This window comes from Cydia amplana, chromosome 13, assembly GCF_948474715.1.
Source record: "Cydia amplana chromosome 13, ilCydAmpl1.1, whole genome shotgun sequence".
Classification (NCBI taxonomy): domain Eukaryota; kingdom Metazoa; phylum Arthropoda; class Insecta; order Lepidoptera; family Tortricidae; genus Cydia; species Cydia amplana.
The window spans coordinates 17,581,174-17,600,637 of record NC_086081.1 but is presented as its reverse complement, the minus strand read 5'-3'; the positions used below and the strand labels follow the sequence as shown (position 1 = coordinate 17,600,637).

Sequence of the window (19,464 nt, the reverse complement as noted above, 5' to 3'; positions counted from 1 at the left end):
CGTTTGTAGGACGGCTCGTAGTCCGCAACCCCCATACACAATCCTACCCAACGAGGCGAACTACGAGGCGGACTACAAGGTAGGAGTGTGAATGGGGGGCTTAAGCCCGTCGAGCTAATAGTCTAAGATCCCGCATATATGGTCGACCTTCACCGATACGTCTGACGGATAAAACTTATATTTTATGAAAGAAAATATGTTCCAGAACATAAATAAATAGGGTTGCCTAAAGAAATATGGTCAAAGCTATTTTAAATTAATTTTTGAAAAAAAAATTTTTTTTCTTCAAATTGCACCGACTTGTCTGACGAACGAAATGAGTTCGAATGGAAAGTATACAACTTGTACAACATTAATCAACTAGGTTTCCTATCTTTTTCCGGTCACTATTATGTGGTTGCCGGGTGAGTTTATATCGATAATTGCACTTATCTGTCTGACGATTGAATTATATATCAAAATGACGGTAATTTTATTGTGAATACAGTGGTATAGGGTTGCCTGCGAAAATCCGGTCACAAATAAGGGTTGCCAGGCTTTTTAATAAAATAAGAAGAAAAGACTTTTAGCGATAACTCAAAAACGGCTTAACTGATCACAATTGTTTTAACTGTTATTGAATGTGTTTACTAAGCACTATTTTTGTGATTTTTTTCATATTTTTTGGACTGATGGTTCAGAAGTTAGGACTTTTAGGAGGGAAAATATTTTTTTTTTTACTTTCGAAGCGTTTATTTCCGAAATAATTCACATTAGCACAAAATGTTTATTGAAGACTTCTATTCATTTTAAAAGACCTATCCAACGACATCCCACATCATATGGTTGAAACTACAAAAAAATCGTTACACACATTTTCTTTCTTTCAAAGCGATTTTTTCCGAATATGTTCACTTTATTCAAAAATCTTTTTTAAATACCTCTATTCATTTTTAAAGATTAGTTAGGACACCTCACACCATAGGGTTGAAACGAAAATATTCACTTTATCAACAATTGATTTTTGAAAACCCCTATTCATTTTAATAGACATATCCAACAATGTCCAGCACTATAGGTTTGAAAAGAAAAAAATCCTCACATACATTTTGTTTCATTCGAAGCGATTATTTCCGATAATATTCACTTTATCAAAAATTGATTTTTAGAGACCCCTATTAATTTTAAAAGACCTATCAAACGACATTAGTGTTGAGTCGCTCACTCGTGAGGCACCTCATTTGTACCATTCATTTTGTTAATTTGTCGCAGTACTTCGTACCGAAAAAATGTCTTACTTCACTCCTCTATTCATTTTACTTGATTCTAAAATTATCTTTCTCCTAAAAGTTCTATTCTTAACCTCCAGAATTGCACTCCAATTAAATGTTACTATTTATTTATTTATAAAGGAAGTGATGAATACATAAATATGTATATACATTAAATATTTTTGTCGCCGTTGGAATTAATGGAATAGTCGACGCTGAAAATATGCTAGTACCTCACCTCATTTGAAGTAAGACATTGTAACACCTCATTTTAGAAAATGAGGTATTCATACAAACTCATTTTAAATTGATGTCCTACCCATCACTAAACGACATCCCACAACTTGGGTATGAAATGAAAAAATAAAGAAAAAAATGTGTGTGACTATTTTTCTTCGCTTCAACCCTATGGTGTGACATGTCGTTGGATAGGTTTTTTCAAATAAATACGGGTTTGCAAAAAAGATTTTTGAATAAAGTGAATATTTTCGGGAAAAATCGCTTTGAAAAAAAAAAGAAAATGTGTGTGACGATTTTTTTGTAGTTTCAACCCTATGGTGTGGAACGTCGTTGGATAGGTCGTTTAAAATGAATAGGAATCTTCAATAAACATTTTGTGATAAAGTGAATTATTTCGGAAAAAAATGCTTCGAAAGTAAAAAAGTGTATTTACCCTCCTAACTTTTGAACCATCAGTCCAAAAAATATGATATAAATCCCAAAAATAATGCTTAGTAAACACATTCAATAAAGTTAAAACAATTGTGATCAGTTAAGCCGTTTTTGAGTTATCGCTAAGTCTTTTCTTCTTATTTTATTAAAAAGCCTGACAACCCTTATTTGTGACTGGATTTTCGCAGGCAACCCTATACCACTGTATTCGCAATAAAATTACCGTCATTTTGATATATAATTCAAGCATCAGACAGATGAGTGCAATTATCGTTATAATCTCACTTGTTTAAACACGGCAACCATATAATAGTGACCGGAAAAAGATAGGCAACCTAGTTGATTAATGTTTTACAAGTTGTATTCTTTCCAATGGAACTTATTTCGTTCGTCAGACAAGTCGGTGAAATTTGAGAAAAAAATATTTTTTCAAAAATTATTTAATAATAGCCTTGACCATATTTCATTCGGCAACCCTATTTATTTATGTTCTGGAACATATTTTCTTTCATAAAATCCAAGTTTCAACCGTCAGACGTATCGGTGAAGGTCGACCATATATACGGAATCTCCTACTATGTCCGGAATGCTAGTATAGAGGACAACCGAACAAGTTCGTTTCAGAATAAAACGTATGATAATATAAAATTAAAACAAACGCCTTATGAGAAATAAAATTTAATAATTGATTGAAAATGAAGTAATTATACATACAAAAAATAGCATTAACATTAATTTGAATGTCAAATTCTCCTTAAAAAACGATTCTGATAAGTTTAGACGCTCTATTCCATAATTACCTATAGCTCTTAGTCCATAGAAGTTAGCTACATTCAATTCAATATCACTAAGGGCAATAATAAACATTTATAATCTATGTATTTGAGTGAGTAGTCGAGTACACGCTAACATGAAGGCATCTGTGCGTTTCCCCCGGCGCGCCCGGTGCGGCCGCTCTGGCCCGCGGGAGCGCTCTGCGTGTTGTCTTTGCCCTTCCTGTGCCCGCGTCTCGTATATTCGCTCTTGACAATTTCTTGGCCGGCGTCATTATGGTCACCGTGCCGCGTTCCGTTTTTGTTCCTTGTTGATGCGTTCCGAGACTCTCTCCCCTCATTTTGATCGTCTACTGTATGTCGCTGATGCGTTGATTCGACAGTTAAGTTTAAAGCTTCAACCCCGTCGTTTAAGCGGTTTATCGGTAGATCTCTGTCAGAGTGTCGCTTTTTATGTTTGCGCCTACGCGGCGACTTATCGGATGCGTTCAACCCTTCCTCGTCAGGTATTTTATCCGCTCGGACTTTGTCATAATTTTCTTTCGTATCACATATTTTATCATTCACAGTCTGTTTTTTAACAGCACTATTTGATTGATTTTTAATGTTCTCGTCCGCATCACTCGGTTTCGCACTCGCTTCGCTTTCTCCCACTTCCGAATTGGTCGCGTTCGGATCTACCCTCTCGTCCTCGTAGCTGAGAGCCGAGTCGCCGTCGGAGTCGCTCTCGTCTAAATCCTTGTCTTGTTTCATGAGCTCCTCGAGCTCTTTCGCGGCGGCCTCCTCGTCCGTGGCGGCCGGCGCTCCGTTCTCGGCGTTCGTATTTCGGAGGGATCTCCTGCAGTAGGGCTGGTAGAGGACGACGAACCAGCGCCGGAAGGTGTCGTTGAAGAACTTGCCGAACTCCTTGAAGGCGTTGATGTCGCCGGCGGCGCGGCGCACGGCCACCGCGGCCTGGCGCGGCGCCTCCGCGTACGTCAGCAGCACCGTCACCCGCACGTCGATCGCGTTCCCGTCCACCCTCATGATCTCGTCCGTGATCATCGTCTCGCGGTCGAGGAGCCGGAGCCCCATCGCGCCGTACAGCTTGGAGAGCGTCTTCCGCTTCCAGATGGCGCGCGTGATCGCGCCCGAGTACCGCTCCCTCTCCCTCCTCGACGTGGCCCCGACTATTTTACCGTTTTTAATTATCTCCACATTAGGTTTTTCGTCAGTCAGCTTTTCCTCTCCTCTGGAGTCTCCCGATTTAGCGGTTTCATTTCGAGATTTAACAGTCTCCTCCGGTTTAGGGGCCTCCTTTTCAGATTTTACGGTTTCTTCAGATCGAGAGTTTTTCCTTTGTTCGGTGTCAACTTCCGATTTTTTTCCTAATTTAGGCGTCTCCTCCGGTTCGGTCGTCTCGCCCGATCCGGAGGCTCCGGGTCTCCCCTCCGGCTCGGAACGTCGTCCTCCTTTACCGGTCCGTCCAGGTTTCGCTCGGTCGCTCGGTTTACCGGTCTCCGAGGGGGAGGCGTCGATTTTGTCAAGTTGGACCCTGAGAATGGTCCGGAAGACCTGGAAGACGACGTCCCGCACGGCGGCCTTCCAGTCGGCGGCGAGGTGCCCGAGCAGCCGCGGCGGGAGGCGCGCGCGGAACTCGCAGCCGCCCCTCTCGCTCCGCGGCAGCTCCGGCCTCTCGAGGAGGATCGTCGGCAGCAGCCCCGAAAAATCTTTCAGTTTTTCTCTCTCGTACGCGCCGGCGGCGAACTTGAAATAGGCGCGGATATCTGCGGCCAACCGCGAGGACACCGAGGATGCGACGTTGTGACACTGCTCGAAAGGGTCCTGGACGCACATGGACGTCGCGAAGCGGATGGGCAGCGACACGCCGCCGCAGACGTTTTTCTTATACAGACCGAAAGCCTCGGGTAGGAGCCTCGGGTCTCGGAAGTCGTCCTTTTTGACAGCTCGACCGAGGAACGGGCAGACGACGAGGTTCTCGAAGTCAAATTTAGCGTAATACTCGAAAAACCCCCCGAGCAGCTCCGCCACGGACGACGCGTCGGTAGATTTGGGGACGCGGCGCGGGTCGCTCACGAAGCCCGTGTTCCAATAGTCCACGAAGTAGTCCGAGCCGCGGTCCCGCTGAAGCCGCTCGACCGCGGGCAAGATCGAGGCCGGCGGCCGCTGGAAGTAGAATATGATCATCACGGTCAACGCGTAGTTGGTCAACTTCCCCGTGCCCGTGAGCCCGTGGACTCGCGCCCAGTACTTGACGGCGACCGCGACGGGGACGAGGCGAGGGTCGCACGAGAGAAGGAACGATACCAGCTCGCTGTTGCGGGAGCCGAGCGGAGTCTTGAAGCTCAAATCGCAGTAGACGCCCGTCGGGATATGGAGGAACTTGACGATGGGGGTGTTGGCGCGGGGGATGGCGAGCAGCTCGCCGAAGACTCGGGGGTGGGCCTGCAGGGCTCGCCTGGCGCGGCCGACGGCGCCCGAGGCGGCGCCCGAGGCGGCGCCCGAGGCGGCGCGCGGCAGCGACACGAAGCAGTCCGCGTCCGACGACTTCACGCCCAGGCCCGTCGTCACCGACCCGAACGGGATCGCGCGGCAGCCTGCGCAGAGATACCGCTTCACTGAGTGCGTATACAAAAATTGGGAAGTCGATTGGCCAAAAACGGCTTCGATTAATATTTGTATAACGACGCATCTAATTGTTAGTGGAAGATGCCCTATGAGATGTTCGCCGACTCCACTATGTACAGAGCAGGGATGTTGCGGATGCAGATTTTTTGACATCCGCGGATGCGGATACGGATATTTAAAGGCTCACATCCGCGGACGCGGATGCGAATGTCAAGATAAGGTACTTAGAAAACGTCAAATATTAAATTTTTTGGTATTTTTTTATTTAAAAAAACGAAACGTTTAGTATTTGAGCAAGAATATAGGTGCGTTATATTTAATAAACAGTAACTTGGCCGACTTTTCTGGATCTAGAAGATTTCGTTATAGGTAATGACGAAATTACCTAGCACTTACGCCGCCGCTAAGACGTTCCTGTACTGACTGATTCGACATCCGCATCCGCATAAGCTCCGCATCAATTTTATGTGGATGCGGATGCAAATGCGGATGTTGAAAATAATGCGGAAGTTCTGCGGTTGTGGATGCGGATGTTTGCAACATCCCTGGTACAGAGGGAAACTCGACTATAACATAACAATACCCACCGGGCCACAACTCGCCGAGCACGCACTCGACGTCACGGTAGAGCTGGCCGAGGCGCTCGACCTCGGGCCGCGTGAGGCGCACGGCGCACAGCAAGGCGTCTAGCTGTTGATGGAAAGCGCCCCGGAGCGGGATCTTCGTCGGCTCCACTATGTACAGGGAAACTCGACTATAACATAACAATACCCACCGGGCCACAACTCGCCGAGCACGCACTCGACGTCACGGTAGAGCTGGCCGAGGCGCTCGACCTCGGGCCGCGTGAGGCGCACGGCGCACAGCAAGGCGTCTAGCTGTTGATGGAAAGCGCCCCGGAGCGGGATCTTCGTCGGCTCCACTATGTACAGGGAAACTCGACTATAACATAACAATACCCACCGGGCCACAACTCGCCGAGCACGCACTCGACGTCACGGTAGAGCTGGCCGAGGCGCTCGACCTCGGGCCGCGTGAGGCGCACGGCGCACAGCAAGGCGTCTAGCTGTTGATGGAAAGCGCCCCGGAGCGGGATCTTCGTCGGCTCCACTATGTACAGGGAAACTCGACTATAACATAACAATACCCACCGGGCCACAACTCGCCGAGCACGCACTCGACGTCACGGTAGAGCTGGCCGAGGCGCTCGACCTCGGGCCGCGTGAGGCGCACGGCGCACAGCAAGGCGTCTAGCTGTTGATGGAAAGCGCCCCGGAGCGGGATCTTCGTCGGCTCCACTATGTACAGGGAAACTCGACTATAACATAACAATACCCACCGGGCCACAACTCGCCGAGCACGCACTCGACGTCACGGTAGAGCTGGCCGAGGCGCTCGACCTCGGGCCGCGTGAGGCGCACGGCGCACAGCAAGGCGTCTAGCTGTTGATGGAAAGCGCCCCGGAGCGGGATCTTCGTCGGCTCCACTATGTACAGGGAAACTCGACTATAACATAACAATACCCACCGGGCCACAACTCGCCGAGCACGCACTCGACGTCACGGTAGAGCTGGCCGAGGCGCTCGACCTCGGGCCGCGTGAGGCGCACGGCGCACAGCAAGGCGTCTAGCTGTTGATGGAAAGCGCCCCGGAGCGGGATCTTCGTCGGCTCCACTATGTACAGGGAAACTCGACTATAACATAACAATACCCACCGGGCCACAACTCGCCGAGCACGCACTCGACGTCACGGTAGAGCTGGCCGAGGCGCTCGACCTCGGGCCGCGTGAGGCGCACGGCGCACAGCAAGGCGTCTAGCTGTTGATGGAAAGCGCCCCGGAGCGGGATCTTCGTCGGCTCCACTATGTACAGGGAAACTCGACTATAACATAACAATACCCACCGGGCCACAACTCGCCGAGCACGCACTCGACGTCACGGTAGAGCTGGCCGAGGCGCTCGACCTCGGGCCGCGTGAGGCGCACGGCGCACAGCAAGGCGTCTAGCTGTTGATGGAAAGCGCCCCGGAGCGGGATCTTCGTCGGCTCCACTATGTACAGGGAAACTCGACTATAACATAACAATACCCACCGGGCCACAACTCGCCGAGCACGCACTCGACGTCACGGTAGAGCTGGCCGAGGCGCTCGACCTCGGGCCGCGTGAGGCGCACGGCGCACAGCAAGGCGTCTAGCTGTTGATGGAAAGCGCCCCGGAGCGGGATCTTCGTCGGCTCCACTATGTACAGGGAAACTCGACTATAACATAACAATACCCACCGGGCCACAACTCGCCGAGCACGCACTCGACGTCACGGTAGAGCTGGCCGAGGCGCTCGACCTCGGGCCGCGTGAGGCGCACGGCGCACAGCAAGGCGTCTAGCTGTTGATGGAAAGCGCCCCGGAGCGGGATCTTCGTCGGCTCCACTATGTACAGGGAAACTCGACTATAACATAACAATACCCACCGGGCCACAACTCGCCGAGCACGCACTCGACGTCACGGTAGAGCTGGCCGAGGCGCTCGACCTCGGGCCGCGTGAGGCGCACGGCGCACAGCAAGGCGTCTAGCTGTTGATGGAAAGCGCCCCGGAGCGGGATCTTCGTCGGCTCCACTATGTACAGGGAAACTCGACTATAACATAACAATACCCACCGGGCCACAACTCGCCGAGCACGCACTCGACGTCACGGTAGAGCTGGCCGAGGCGCTCGACCTCGGGCCGCGTGAGGCGCACGGCGCACAGCAAGGCGTCTAGCTGTTGATGGAAAGCGCCCCGGAGCGGGATCTTCGTCGGCTCCACTATGTACAGGGAAACTCGACTATAACATAACAATACCCACCGGGCCACAACTCGCCGAGCACGCACTCGACGTCACGGTAGAGCTGGCCGAGGCGCTCGACCTCGGGCCGCGTGAGGCGCACGGCGCACAGCAAGGCGTCTAGCTGTTGATGGAAAGCGCCCCGGAGCGGGATCTTCGTCGGCTCCACTATGTACAGGGAAACTCGACTATAACATAACAATACCCACCGGGCCACAACTCGCCGAGCACGCACTCGACGTCACGGTAGAGCTGGCCGAGGCGCTCGACCTCGGGCCGCGTGAGGCGCACGGCGCACAGCAAGGCGTCTAGCTGTTGATGGAAAGCGCCCCGGAGCGGGATCTTCGTCGGCTCCACTATGTACAGGGAAACTCGACTATAACATAACAATACCCACCGGGCCACAACTCGCCGAGCACGCACTCGACGTCACGGTAGAGCTGGCCGAGGCGCTCGACCTCGGGCCGCGTGAGGCGCACGGCGCACAGCAAGGCGTCTAGCTGTTGATGGAAAGCGCCCCGGAGCGGGATCTTCGTCGGCTCCACTATGTACAGGGAAACTCGACTATAACATAACAATACCCACCGGGCCACAACTCGCCGAGCACGCACTCGACGTCACGGTAGAGCTGGCCGAGGCGCTCGACCTCGGGCCGCGTGAGGCGCACGGCGCACAGCAAGGCGTCTAGCTGTTGATGGAAAGCGCCCCGGAGCGGGATCTTCGTCGGCTCCACTATGTACAGGGAAACTCGACTATAACATAACAATACCCACCGGGCCACAACTCGCCGAGCACGCACTCGACGTCACGGTAGAGCTGGCCGAGGCGCTCGACCTCGGGCCGCGTGAGGCGCACGGCGCACAGCAAGGCGTCTAGCTGTTGATGGAAAGCGCCCCGGAGCGGGATCTTCGTCGGCTCCACTATGTACAGGGAAACTCGACTATAACATAACAATACCCACCGGGCCACAACTCGCCGAGCACGCACTCGACGTCACGGTAGAGCTGGCCGAGGCGCTCGACCTCGGGCCGCGTGAGGCGCACGGCGCACAGCAAGGCGTCTAGCTGTTGATGGAAAGCGCCCCGGAGCGGGATCTTCGTCGGCTCCACTATGTACAGGGAAACTCGACTATAACATAACAATACCCACCGGGCCACAACTCGCCGAGCACGCACTCGACGTCACGGTAGAGCTGGCCGAGGCGCTCGACCTCGGGCCGCGTGAGGCGCACGGCGCACAGCAAGGCGTCTAGCTGTTGATGGAAAGCGCCCCGGAGCGGGATCTTCGTCGGCTCCACTATGTACAGGGAAACTCGACTATAACATAACAATACCCACCGGGCCACAACTCGCCGAGCACGCACTCGACGTCACGGTAGAGCTGGCCGAGGCGCTCGACCTCGGGCCGCGTGAGGCGCACGGCGCACAGCAAGGCGTCTAGCTGTTGATGGAAAGCGCCCCGGAGCGGGATCTTCGTCGGCTCCACTATGTACAGGGAAACTCGACTATAACATAACAATACCCACCGGGCCACAACTCGCCGAGCACGCACTCGACGTCACGGTAGAGCTGGCCGAGGCGCTCGACCTCGGGCCGCGTGAGGCGCACGGCGCACAGCAAGGCGTCTAGCTGTTGATGGAAAGCGCCCCGGAGCGGGATCTTCGTCGGCTCCACTATGTACAGGGAAACTCGACTATAACATAACAATACCCACCGGGCCACAACTCGCCGAGCACGCACTCGACGTCACGGTAGAGCTGGCCGAGGCGCTCGACCTCGGGCCGCGTGAGGCGCACGGCGCACAGCAAGGCGTCTAGCTGTTGATGGAAAGCGCCCCGGAGCGGGATCTTCGTCGGCTCCACTATGTACAGGGAAACTCGACTATAACATAACAATACCCACCGGGCCACAACTCGCCGAGCACGCACTCGACGTCACGGTAGAGCTGGCCGAGGCGCTCGACCTCGGGCCGCGTGAGGCGCACGGCGCACAGCAAGGCGTCTAGCTGTTGATGGAAAGCGCCCCGGAGCGGGATCTTCGTCGGCTCCACTATGTACAGGGAAACTCGACTATAACATAACAATACCCACCGGGCCACAACTCGCCGAGCACGCACTCGACGTCACGGTAGAGCTGGCCGAGGCGCTCGACCTCGGGCCGCGTGAGGCGCACGGCGCACAGCAAGGCGTCTAGCTGTTGATGGAAAGCGCCCCGGAGCGGGATCTTCGTCGGCTCCACTATGTACAGGGAAACTCGACTATAACATAACAATACCCACCGGGCCACAACTCGCCGAGCACGCACTCGACGTCACGGTAGAGCTGGCCGAGGCGCTCGACCTCGGGCCGCGTGAGGCGCACGGCGCACAGCAAGGCGTCTAGCTGTTGATGGAAAGCGCCCCGGAGCGGGATCTTCGTCGGCTCCACTATGTACAGGGAAACTCGACTATAACATAACAATACCCACCGGGCCACAACTCGCCGAGCACGCACTCGACGTCACGGTAGAGCTGGCCGAGGCGCTCGACCTCGGGCCGCGTGAGGCGCACGGCGCACAGCAAGGCGTCTAGCTGTTGATGGAAAGCGCCCCGGAGCGGGATCTTCGTCGGCTCCACTATGTACAGGGAAACTCGACTATAACATAACAATACCCACCGGGCCACAACTCGCCGAGCACGCACTCGACGTCACGGTAGAGCTGGCCGAGGCGCTCGACCTCGGGCCGCGTGAGGCGCACGGCGCACAGCAAGGCGTCTAGCTGTTGATGGAAAGCGCCCCGGAGCGGGATCTTCGTCGGCTCCACTATGTACAGGGAAACTCGACTATAACATAACAATACCCACCGGGCCACAACTCGCCGAGCACGCACTCGACGTCACGGTAGAGCTGGCCGAGGCGCTCGACCTCGGGCCGCGTGAGGCGCACGGCGCACAGCAAGGCGTCTAGCTGTTGATGGAAAGCGCCCCGGAGCGGGATCTTCGTCGGCTCCACTATGTACAGGGAAACTCGACTATAACATAACAATACCCACCGGGCCACAACTCGCCGAGCACGCACTCGACGTCACGGTAGAGCTGGCCGAGGCGCTCGACCTCGGGCCGCGTGAGGCGCACGGCGCACAGCAAGGCGTCTAGCTGTTGATGGAAAGCGCCCCGGAGCGGGATCTTCGTCGGCTCCACTATGTACAGGGAAACTCGACTATAACATAACAATACCCACCGGGCCACAACTCGCCGAGCACGCACTCGACGTCACGGTAGAGCTGGCCGAGGCGCTCGACCTCGGGCCGCGTGAGGCGCACGGCGCACAGCAAGGCGTCTAGCTGTTGATGGAAAGCGCCCCGGAGCGGGATCTTCGTCGGCTCCACTATGTACAGGGAAACTCGACTATAACATAACAATACCCACCGGGCCACAACTCGCCGAGCACGCACTCGACGTCACGGTAGAGCTGGCCGAGGCGCTCGACCTCGGGCCGCGTGAGGCGCACGGCGCACAGCAAGGCGTCTAGCTGTTGATGGAAAGCGCCCCGGAGCGGGATCTTCGTCGGCTCCACTATGTACAGGGAAACTCGACTATAACATAACAATACCCACCGGGCCACAACTCGCCGAGCACGCACTCGACGTCACGGTAGAGCTGGCCGAGGCGCTCGACCTCGGGCCGCGTGAGGCGCACGGCGCACAGCAAGGCGTCTAGCTGTTGATGGAAAGCGCCCCGGAGCGGGATCTTCGTCGGCTCCACTATGTACAGGGAAACTCGACTATAACATAACAATACCCACCGGGCCACAACTCGCCGAGCACGCACTCGACGTCACGGTAGAGCTGGCCGAGGCGCTCGACCTCGGGCCGCGTGAGGCGCACGGCGCACAGCAAGGCGTCTAGCTGTTGATGGAAAGCGCCCCGGAGCGGGATCTTCGTCGGCTCCACTATGTACAGGGAAACTCGACTATAACATAACAATACCCACCGGGCCACAACTCGCCGAGCACGCACTCGACGTCACGGTAGAGCTGGCCGAGGCGCTCGACCTCGGGCCGCGTGAGGCGCACGGCGCACAGCAAGGCGTCTAGCTGTTGATGGAAAGCGCCCCGGAGCGGGATCTTCGTCGGCTCCACTATGTACAGGGAAACTCGACTATAACATAACAATACCCACCGGGCCACAACTCGCCGAGCACGCACTCGACGTCACGGTAGAGCTGGCCGAGGCGCTCGACCTCGGGCCGCGTGAGGCGCACGGCGCACAGCAAGGCGTCTAGCTGTTGATGGAAAGCGCCCCGGAGCGGGATCTTCGTCGGCTCCACTATGTACAGGGAAACTCGACTATAACATAACAATACCCACCGGGCCACAACTCGCCGAGCACGCACTCGACGTCACGGTAGAGCTGGCCGAGGCGCTCGACCTCGGGCCGCGTGAGGCGCACGGCGCACAGCAAGGCGTCTAGCTGTTGATGGAAAGCGCCCCGGAGCGGGATCTTCGTCGGCTCCACTATGTACAGGGAAACTCGACTATAACATAACAATACCCACCGGGCCACAACTCGCCGAGCACGCACTCGACGTCACGGTAGAGCTGGCCGAGGCGCTCGACCTCGGGCCGCGTGAGGCGCACGGCGCACAGCAAGGCGTCTAGCTGTTGATGGAAAGCGCCCCGGAGCGGGATCTTCGTCGGCTCCACTATGTACAGGGAAACTCGACTATAACATAACAATACCCACCGGGCCACAACTCGCCGAGCACGCACTCGACGTCACGGTAGAGCTGGCCGAGGCGCTCGACCTCGGGCCGCGTGAGGCGCACGGCGCACAGCAAGGCGTCTAGCTGTTGATGGAAAGCGCCCCGGAGCGGGATCTTCGTCGGCTCCACTATGTACAGGGAAACTCGACTATAACATAACAATACCCACCGGGCCACAACTCGCCGAGCACGCACTCGACGTCACGGTAGAGCTGGCCGAGGCGCTCGACCTCGGGCCGCGTGAGGCGCACGGCGCACAGCAAGGCGTCTAGCTGTTGATGGAAAGCGCCCCGGAGCGGGATCTTCGTCGGCTCCACTATGTACAGGGAAACTCGACTATAACATAACAATACCCACCGGGCCACAACTCGCCGAGCACGCACTCGACGTCACGGTAGAGCTGGCCGAGGCGCTCGACCTCGGGCCGCGTGAGGCGCACGGCGCACAGCAAGGCGTCTAGCTGTTGATGGAAAGCGCCCCGGAGCGGGATCTTCGTCGGCTCCACTATGTACAGGGAAACTCGACTATAACATAACAATACCCACCGGGCCACAACTCGCCGAGCACGCACTCGACGTCACGGTAGAGCTGGCCGAGGCGCTCGACCTCGGGCCGCGTGAGGCGCACGGCGCACAGCAAGGCGTCTAGCTGTTGATGGAAAGCGCCCCGGAGCGGGATCTTCGTCGGCTCCACTATGTACAGGGAAACTCGACTATAACATAACAATACCCACCGGGCCACAACTCGCCGAGCACGCACTCGACGTCACGGTAGAGCTGGCCGAGGCGCTCGACCTCGGGCCGCGTGAGGCGCACGGCGCACAGCAAGGCGTCTAGCTGTTGATGGAAAGCGCCCCGGAGCGGGATCTTCGTCGGCTCCACTATGTACAGGGAAACTCGACTATAACATAACAATACCCACCGGGCCACAACTCGCCGAGCACGCACTCGACGTCACGGTAGAGCTGGCCGAGGCGCTCGACCTCGGGCCGCGTGAGGCGCACGGCGCACAGCAAGGCGTCTAGCTGTTGATGGAAAGCGCCCCGGAGCGGGATCTTCGTCGGCTCCACTATGTACAGGGAAACTCGACTATAACATAACAATACCCACCGGGCCACAACTCGCCGAGCACGCACTCGACGTCACGGTAGAGCTGGCCGAGGCGCTCGACCTCGGGCCGCGTGAGGCGCACGGCGCACAGCAAGGCGTCTAGCTGTTGATGGAAAGCGCCCCGGAGCGGGATCTTCGTCGGCTCCACTATGTACAGGGAAACTCGACTATAACATAACAATACCCACCGGGCCACAACTCGCCGAGCACGCACTCGACGTCACGGTAGAGCTGGCCGAGGCGCTCGACCTCGGGCCGCGTGAGGCGCACGGCGCACAGCAAGGCGTCTAGCTGTTGATGGAAAGCGCCCCGGAGCGGGATCTTCGTCGGCTCCACTATGTACAGGGAAACTCGACTATAACATAACAATACCCACCGGGCCACAACTCGCCGAGCACGCACTCGACGTCACGGTAGAGCTGGCCGAGGCGCTCGACCTCGGGCCGCGTGAGGCGCACGGCGCACAGCAAGGCGTCTAGCTGTTGATGGAAAGCGCCCCGGAGCGGGATCTTCGTCGGCTCCACTATTGCGCCTGCAGAGAATAAACCTTACTTTAGGAAATCCAAACGGAGCACGGAGGGACAATCAAAATCGGTAAAAATATGCTACTTTTTAAAGAACTGCGAAGGCAGTTGTTCGGACAAGCAACTATTTAATTGATCGAGCGTCTGCGAAGGTCTCCGTTTCAGCTTGAGCAAAAATGTTTTCGTAGGTATATCCGAATGTTCTTCTCTATCTACACGTCGCAATTCTCGTGAACTGTTGTGAGCAGGTTAGATGTTTACCTGAATAGATTTTTTTATTGATTTAGTTTGAAGCTCTTTTCTAAAAGGCGGAACCATACATTTTTAAAGTTTTTTTTTCCATTTATTTAGGTAAATAAACAGCCACTACATGTAATACTTATTACACTAATTACCATAATATCTACAATATGCGTGGCCCACTGCGCTTACCACTAATTAGTATGAATAATGTTCATTCAGAGCCAAACTAATACCGTTAGTCTTAAGGGCTCCCGGTGTCAACAGCAACATAGAATGGTTAGTTATATTTATATATTTGGTAGGTACTGGAAATACATTATAAGTAAGAAACTAGAAGGAAGAACCTACTTAAATTGTAGAGTTTGTTAAAACATCAGTTTTAAATTGTGCTTCTAAGGTCTACAGCTCACAGAGCCACTAGTAATATAAGTGAAAAACAGTAGCAGCCCTCAAATGGTACCTAGCGGTACTCCATCCATAATAGTTCAAGTTTTAGGTATAATATTTAATGAATTTATAACATTTACTTTTCTATTTTGTTTGATTATGAGAACTGCAATTATTAGGCGTGGATGCGGGAGACTAGATTCCTTGTTATTTTAATTAAGTTACACAGTATCAATAGCTTTAATCATGTCGTGGAACATCAGATGAACAGGGGCCCATTTCTCGAACGGTATTAGACTAATAATATTAGTCCGCGAACTGTCAAATCGTATGGGTTACCATGGAGACACACTAATAATATTAGACTAATACCGTTCGAGAAATAGGCCCCTGGTAATGTCATTGTCAATAATTTTGTCATTAACCTGAAAGATTGCTAAGGTTTTTTTACTATTTCTTTAGAGCCAGATAGACAGACGAAAAATGGCGCTGCGCTGTACAGTCAATTAATCGGCTCATCCTTGATGTCCTGTCCCTTTCAGGGCTGTCTGTGGCCTAATAGTGACTGCCAGGAGAACAATAATATTGTGGTCCACCCTCTGAACGGCACGCCTATCCCGTGCGGCGCGTCATCCTGAACCTTGTCGACTACGTCGACATCTTTGTCGTTCAAAGCGTTAAACAGCTCGCCCTTGAAGTTCTGTCCCTTGCCGACCCTGGGCTCTCTCTGTCTGGTGTTGACGGTGCAGGCCGTCACCGTCAGGATGGTACCCCGGTATAATAAACAGCTCACCCTTGAAGTTCTGTCCCTTGCCGACCCTGGGCTCTCTCTGTCTGGTGTTGACGGTGCAGGCCGTCACCGTCAGGATGGTACCCCGGTATAATAAACAGCTCACCCTTGAAGTTCTGTCCCTTGCCGACCCTGGGCTCTCTCTGTCTGGTGTTGACGGTGCAGGCCGTCACCGTCAGGATGGTACCCCGGTATAATAAACAGCTCACCCTTGAAGTTCTGTCCCTTGCCGACCCTGGGCTCTCTCTGTCTGGTGTTGACGGTGCAGGCCGTCACCGTCAGGATGGTACCCCGGTATAATAAACAGCTCACCCTTGAAGTTCTGTCCCTTGCCGACCCTGGGCTCTCTCTGTCTGGTGTTGACGGTGCAGGCCGTCACCGTCAGGATGGTACCCCGGTATAATAAACAGCTCACCCTTGAAGTTCTGTCCCTTGCCGACCCTGGGCTCTCTCTGTCTGGTGTTGACGGTGCAGGCCGTCACCGTCAGGATGGTACCCCGGTATAATAAACAGCTCACCCTTGAAGTTCTGTCCCTTGCCGACCCTGGGCTCTCTCTGTCTGGTGTTGACGGTGCAGGCCGTCACCGTCAGGATGGTACCCCGGTATAATAAACAGCTCACCCTTGAAGTTCTGTCCCTTGCCGACCCTGGGCTCTCTCTGTCTGGTGTTGACGGTGCAGGCCGTCACCGTCAGGATGGTACCCCGGTATAATAAACAGCTCACCCTTGAAGTTCTGTCCCTTGCCGACCCTGGGCTCTCTCTGTCTGGTGTTGACGGTGCAGGCCGTCACCGTCAGGATGGTACCCCGGTATAATAAACAGCTCACCCTTGAAGTTCTGTCCCTTGCCGACCCTGGGCTCTCTCTTTCGGGGCTGCCTCTGAGGTCTGGTGTTGACGGTGCAGGCCGTGACCGTCAGGAAGGCGCCGTATACGTTCACGGCTCGACTCTCCCTAGAAATATAAATAAAATAATAAATAAGTATAAATAAACTAACCGCCGTCATCTTTGTAGTTTTCACCCGTGGAGGAGGCGGTCGGGTCGTAGTTTTCGAGGCGAATAATGGATATTTGTGAACGTCATCTGCCGCTCCGTCGCGTCGTTACACTCGTTACACTCGTTACACTCGTCACACTCGTCACACTCGTTACACTCGTCACACTCGTTACACGTACCGTATGGCCGCCCGGGCGTGCTCGGGCTCCGCGAACTCCAGGCAGGCGGCCGTGTCGGTGATCCAGTCGTGGTTGAGGCGCACGGACCCGAACTTGCAGAAGGCGTGGGCGAGGTCCTGGGGCTTGGTGTAGGGCGGGTAGCCTGCATTCAAACCGATTCCATAGTCGATATTCAACTTTCGTGACCCCCGGTTTAAACTCTCGCGCGAGCCACGAGACGAGACGCGAGTCCACCGTTCACACTCGCGTTCGGCTTGTCATTCGGTTATAAACCTTATGCCGTGCCGTTAGTGTTTAAATTATATTAGCTCGACGAGCTTGCGAGCCACGAGACGAGCCGCGAGCCCACCGCTTACACTCGCGTCTCGTGGCGCGGCTCGCGGCTCGTCTCGTGGCTCGCGCGAGAGTTTAAACCGGCTATGAGACATATTTTAAACCGTTTAGACGACAACGGTTTCACTCACTCGAGTGCAGCCGCCGCGAGCACTCGAGTGCAGCCGCCGCGAGCACTCGAGCCTGAGGAAGGACCCCCGAAGGGCCCGAAACGTGTCGCCAATAGCGACTAAAAATTCAAGCAAGCGAAACCGTTGTCGTCTAAACAGATTCCATAGTCAGTTATCGTGGATATGGAGTCGTTTTTTTGATACGGGGATCGGTCTCATCGTTCTAAATAGTTATTTGTTTAACAAGGGGGCAAAGTTGTCGTTTAACCGCTCGAGCTAATATTGATACCCCGAGCGAGCTAATTAATGATTCCAAAATTACAAAAATGGAATCTTGAGCGTCGCGAGGGTTTCAAAGCGCGAGGGTTAAATAAAAATTGCCCCCGAGTGAAACACAAAATTGTTCACCACACCGACCCGAGGCAAATATTAAATGTAAAATAGCAAACAAAATCAAACCGAATCAAATTCAAACGAACGTTATTAAATATTTATCACCCGATCATCATTTAAAAGATAATCCTACCGGCAAACATAAGAAAACAATTTGCAATCGATCACTTCACCTCACATGTGAATTACGGATAGCAAAGTTCAACTTTGCCACTTATCCGTTTTTGAAGTGTAAAGTGAGCCTTTCCGAGACGGGATGGTGAAATAGTTATTTGTTTTAAATGTAATCCAATTGTATGTAACAAATCTTGACGTGTAATTACTGTTTATCAATAAAAATATGAATATGAATATGAATGAATATGAAAGGGGGCAAAGTTGTTGTTTAACCGCTCGTGCTAATATTGATACCCGAGCAAGCGAAAGAATTGAACCACGAGCGTAGCGAGTGGTTCGAAAAACGGAATCTTGAGCGTCGCGAGGGTTTCAAAGCGCGAGGGTTAAACAAAATATGCCCCCGAGTGAAACAAATTTTTTCATCACACCAACCCGAAGCAAACATTAAATGTAAAAAATCAAACAAAATCAAATTCAAACGAATGTTATTAAATATTTATCATCCAAAATCATCATTAAAAAGTCAATTCCACCGGTAAACATAAGAAAACAACTCAATATAAGCATTCGCATACTTTGCCTCGCGTGTGAATAGAATGCAACTCTGCTATCGGTTTTGAAGGACAAAGTGAGCCTTTCCGAGCCGGGATGGTGAAAAATATAAAGCGACGGTCACGTTTCCGCAGCAACGGACCGCAGCATAGGTACATTAGGTACTGACCGGTAACGAGCACGGCGTTGGGCAGCGGCTCGTCCGCCCCCGCCCCCGCCCCCCGGCGGCGCGGCCCCGCCCCCGCCGAGCGCGCCCCCCGCCCCGCCCCCGCCCCGGCGCCCCCCGCGCCCCGCGCCGGCGCCGACAGCTGCGCCCGGGGCAGGGGCAGGGGCAGGGGCAGGGGCAGGGGCAGGGGGAGGGGCGGCGGCCGCGGGACGGGGAGCGGGAGGCCGAAGGGCGGCCGCGAGAACGTCGGCCGCGCCGGCACGCGCGCCCCGGTCGTCTCCATCATTGAGGAGTGCGTCCTGGAATGTTCCAAACTAGACACGTTGATCGATATATATGTCACCGTAAAATTGTAAACACTCGTCACATTATAATCTCGCTAGTTACGTTATAAACTGACGGTAGGGAGATTATAATCTAACCTGACCTACGTTAGATTATAAACTACCGGGTTCACAATCTTACGGTGTCATATATACGACGCGCCGAAGAGTGGGTCCTCCGCCTCACCCCCGCGAGTGCGCAGCTCGGTATATGATGGCGTGTCCTTGTTATTTGAGACGGAGTAGACCTATATTCGGCCCGAACGAGTTCCCCTCTCGGCCCCCCCTCGCATGACGACCCCGCCGGTGCGGCCTCGCGCCGCGGAAGTACCGCCGGTGCGGCCTCGCGCCGCGGAAG

At 53.9% G+C, this 19,464-nt stretch overlaps 1 protein-coding gene across 1 annotated transcript; it reads right to left on the bottom strand.

Annotated features, from left to right (window-relative positions):
• Positions 1-2,584: 2,584 nt before the first annotated feature.
• Positions 2,585-19,066, bottom strand: LOC134653744 (speckle targeted PIP5K1A-regulated poly(A) polymerase-like). Its single transcript, XM_063509139.1, has 6 exons — positions 18,787-19,066; positions 17,113-17,254; positions 16,766-16,890; positions 14,371-14,526; positions 4,189-5,292; positions 2,585-3,864 (listed from the first exon to the last, which is right to left on the bottom strand). The coding sequence occupies exons 1-6, from the start codon at positions 19,064-19,066 to the stop codon at positions 2,828-2,830; spliced, it is 2,844 nt and encodes a 947-aa protein (XP_063365209.1). The 3' UTR covers positions 2,585-2,827.
• Between the last annotated feature and the right edge of the window lie 398 nt (positions 19,067-19,464).

Coding starts and splice junctions, on each gene's coding strand:
- LOC134653744 (XM_063509139.1), bottom strand. CDS start 19,066: ATGGAGACGACCGGGGCGCGCGTGCCGGCGCGGCCGACGTTCTCGCGG. Junction 16,891..17,112: donor CACGCCCGGGCGGCCATACG/GTACGTGTAACG, acceptor TTATATTTCTAG/GGAGAGTCGAGCCGTGAACG. Junction 14,527..16,765: donor CAAGGGACAGAACTTCAAGG/GTGAGCTGTTTA, acceptor TATTCTCTGCAG/GCGCAATAGTGGAGCCGACG.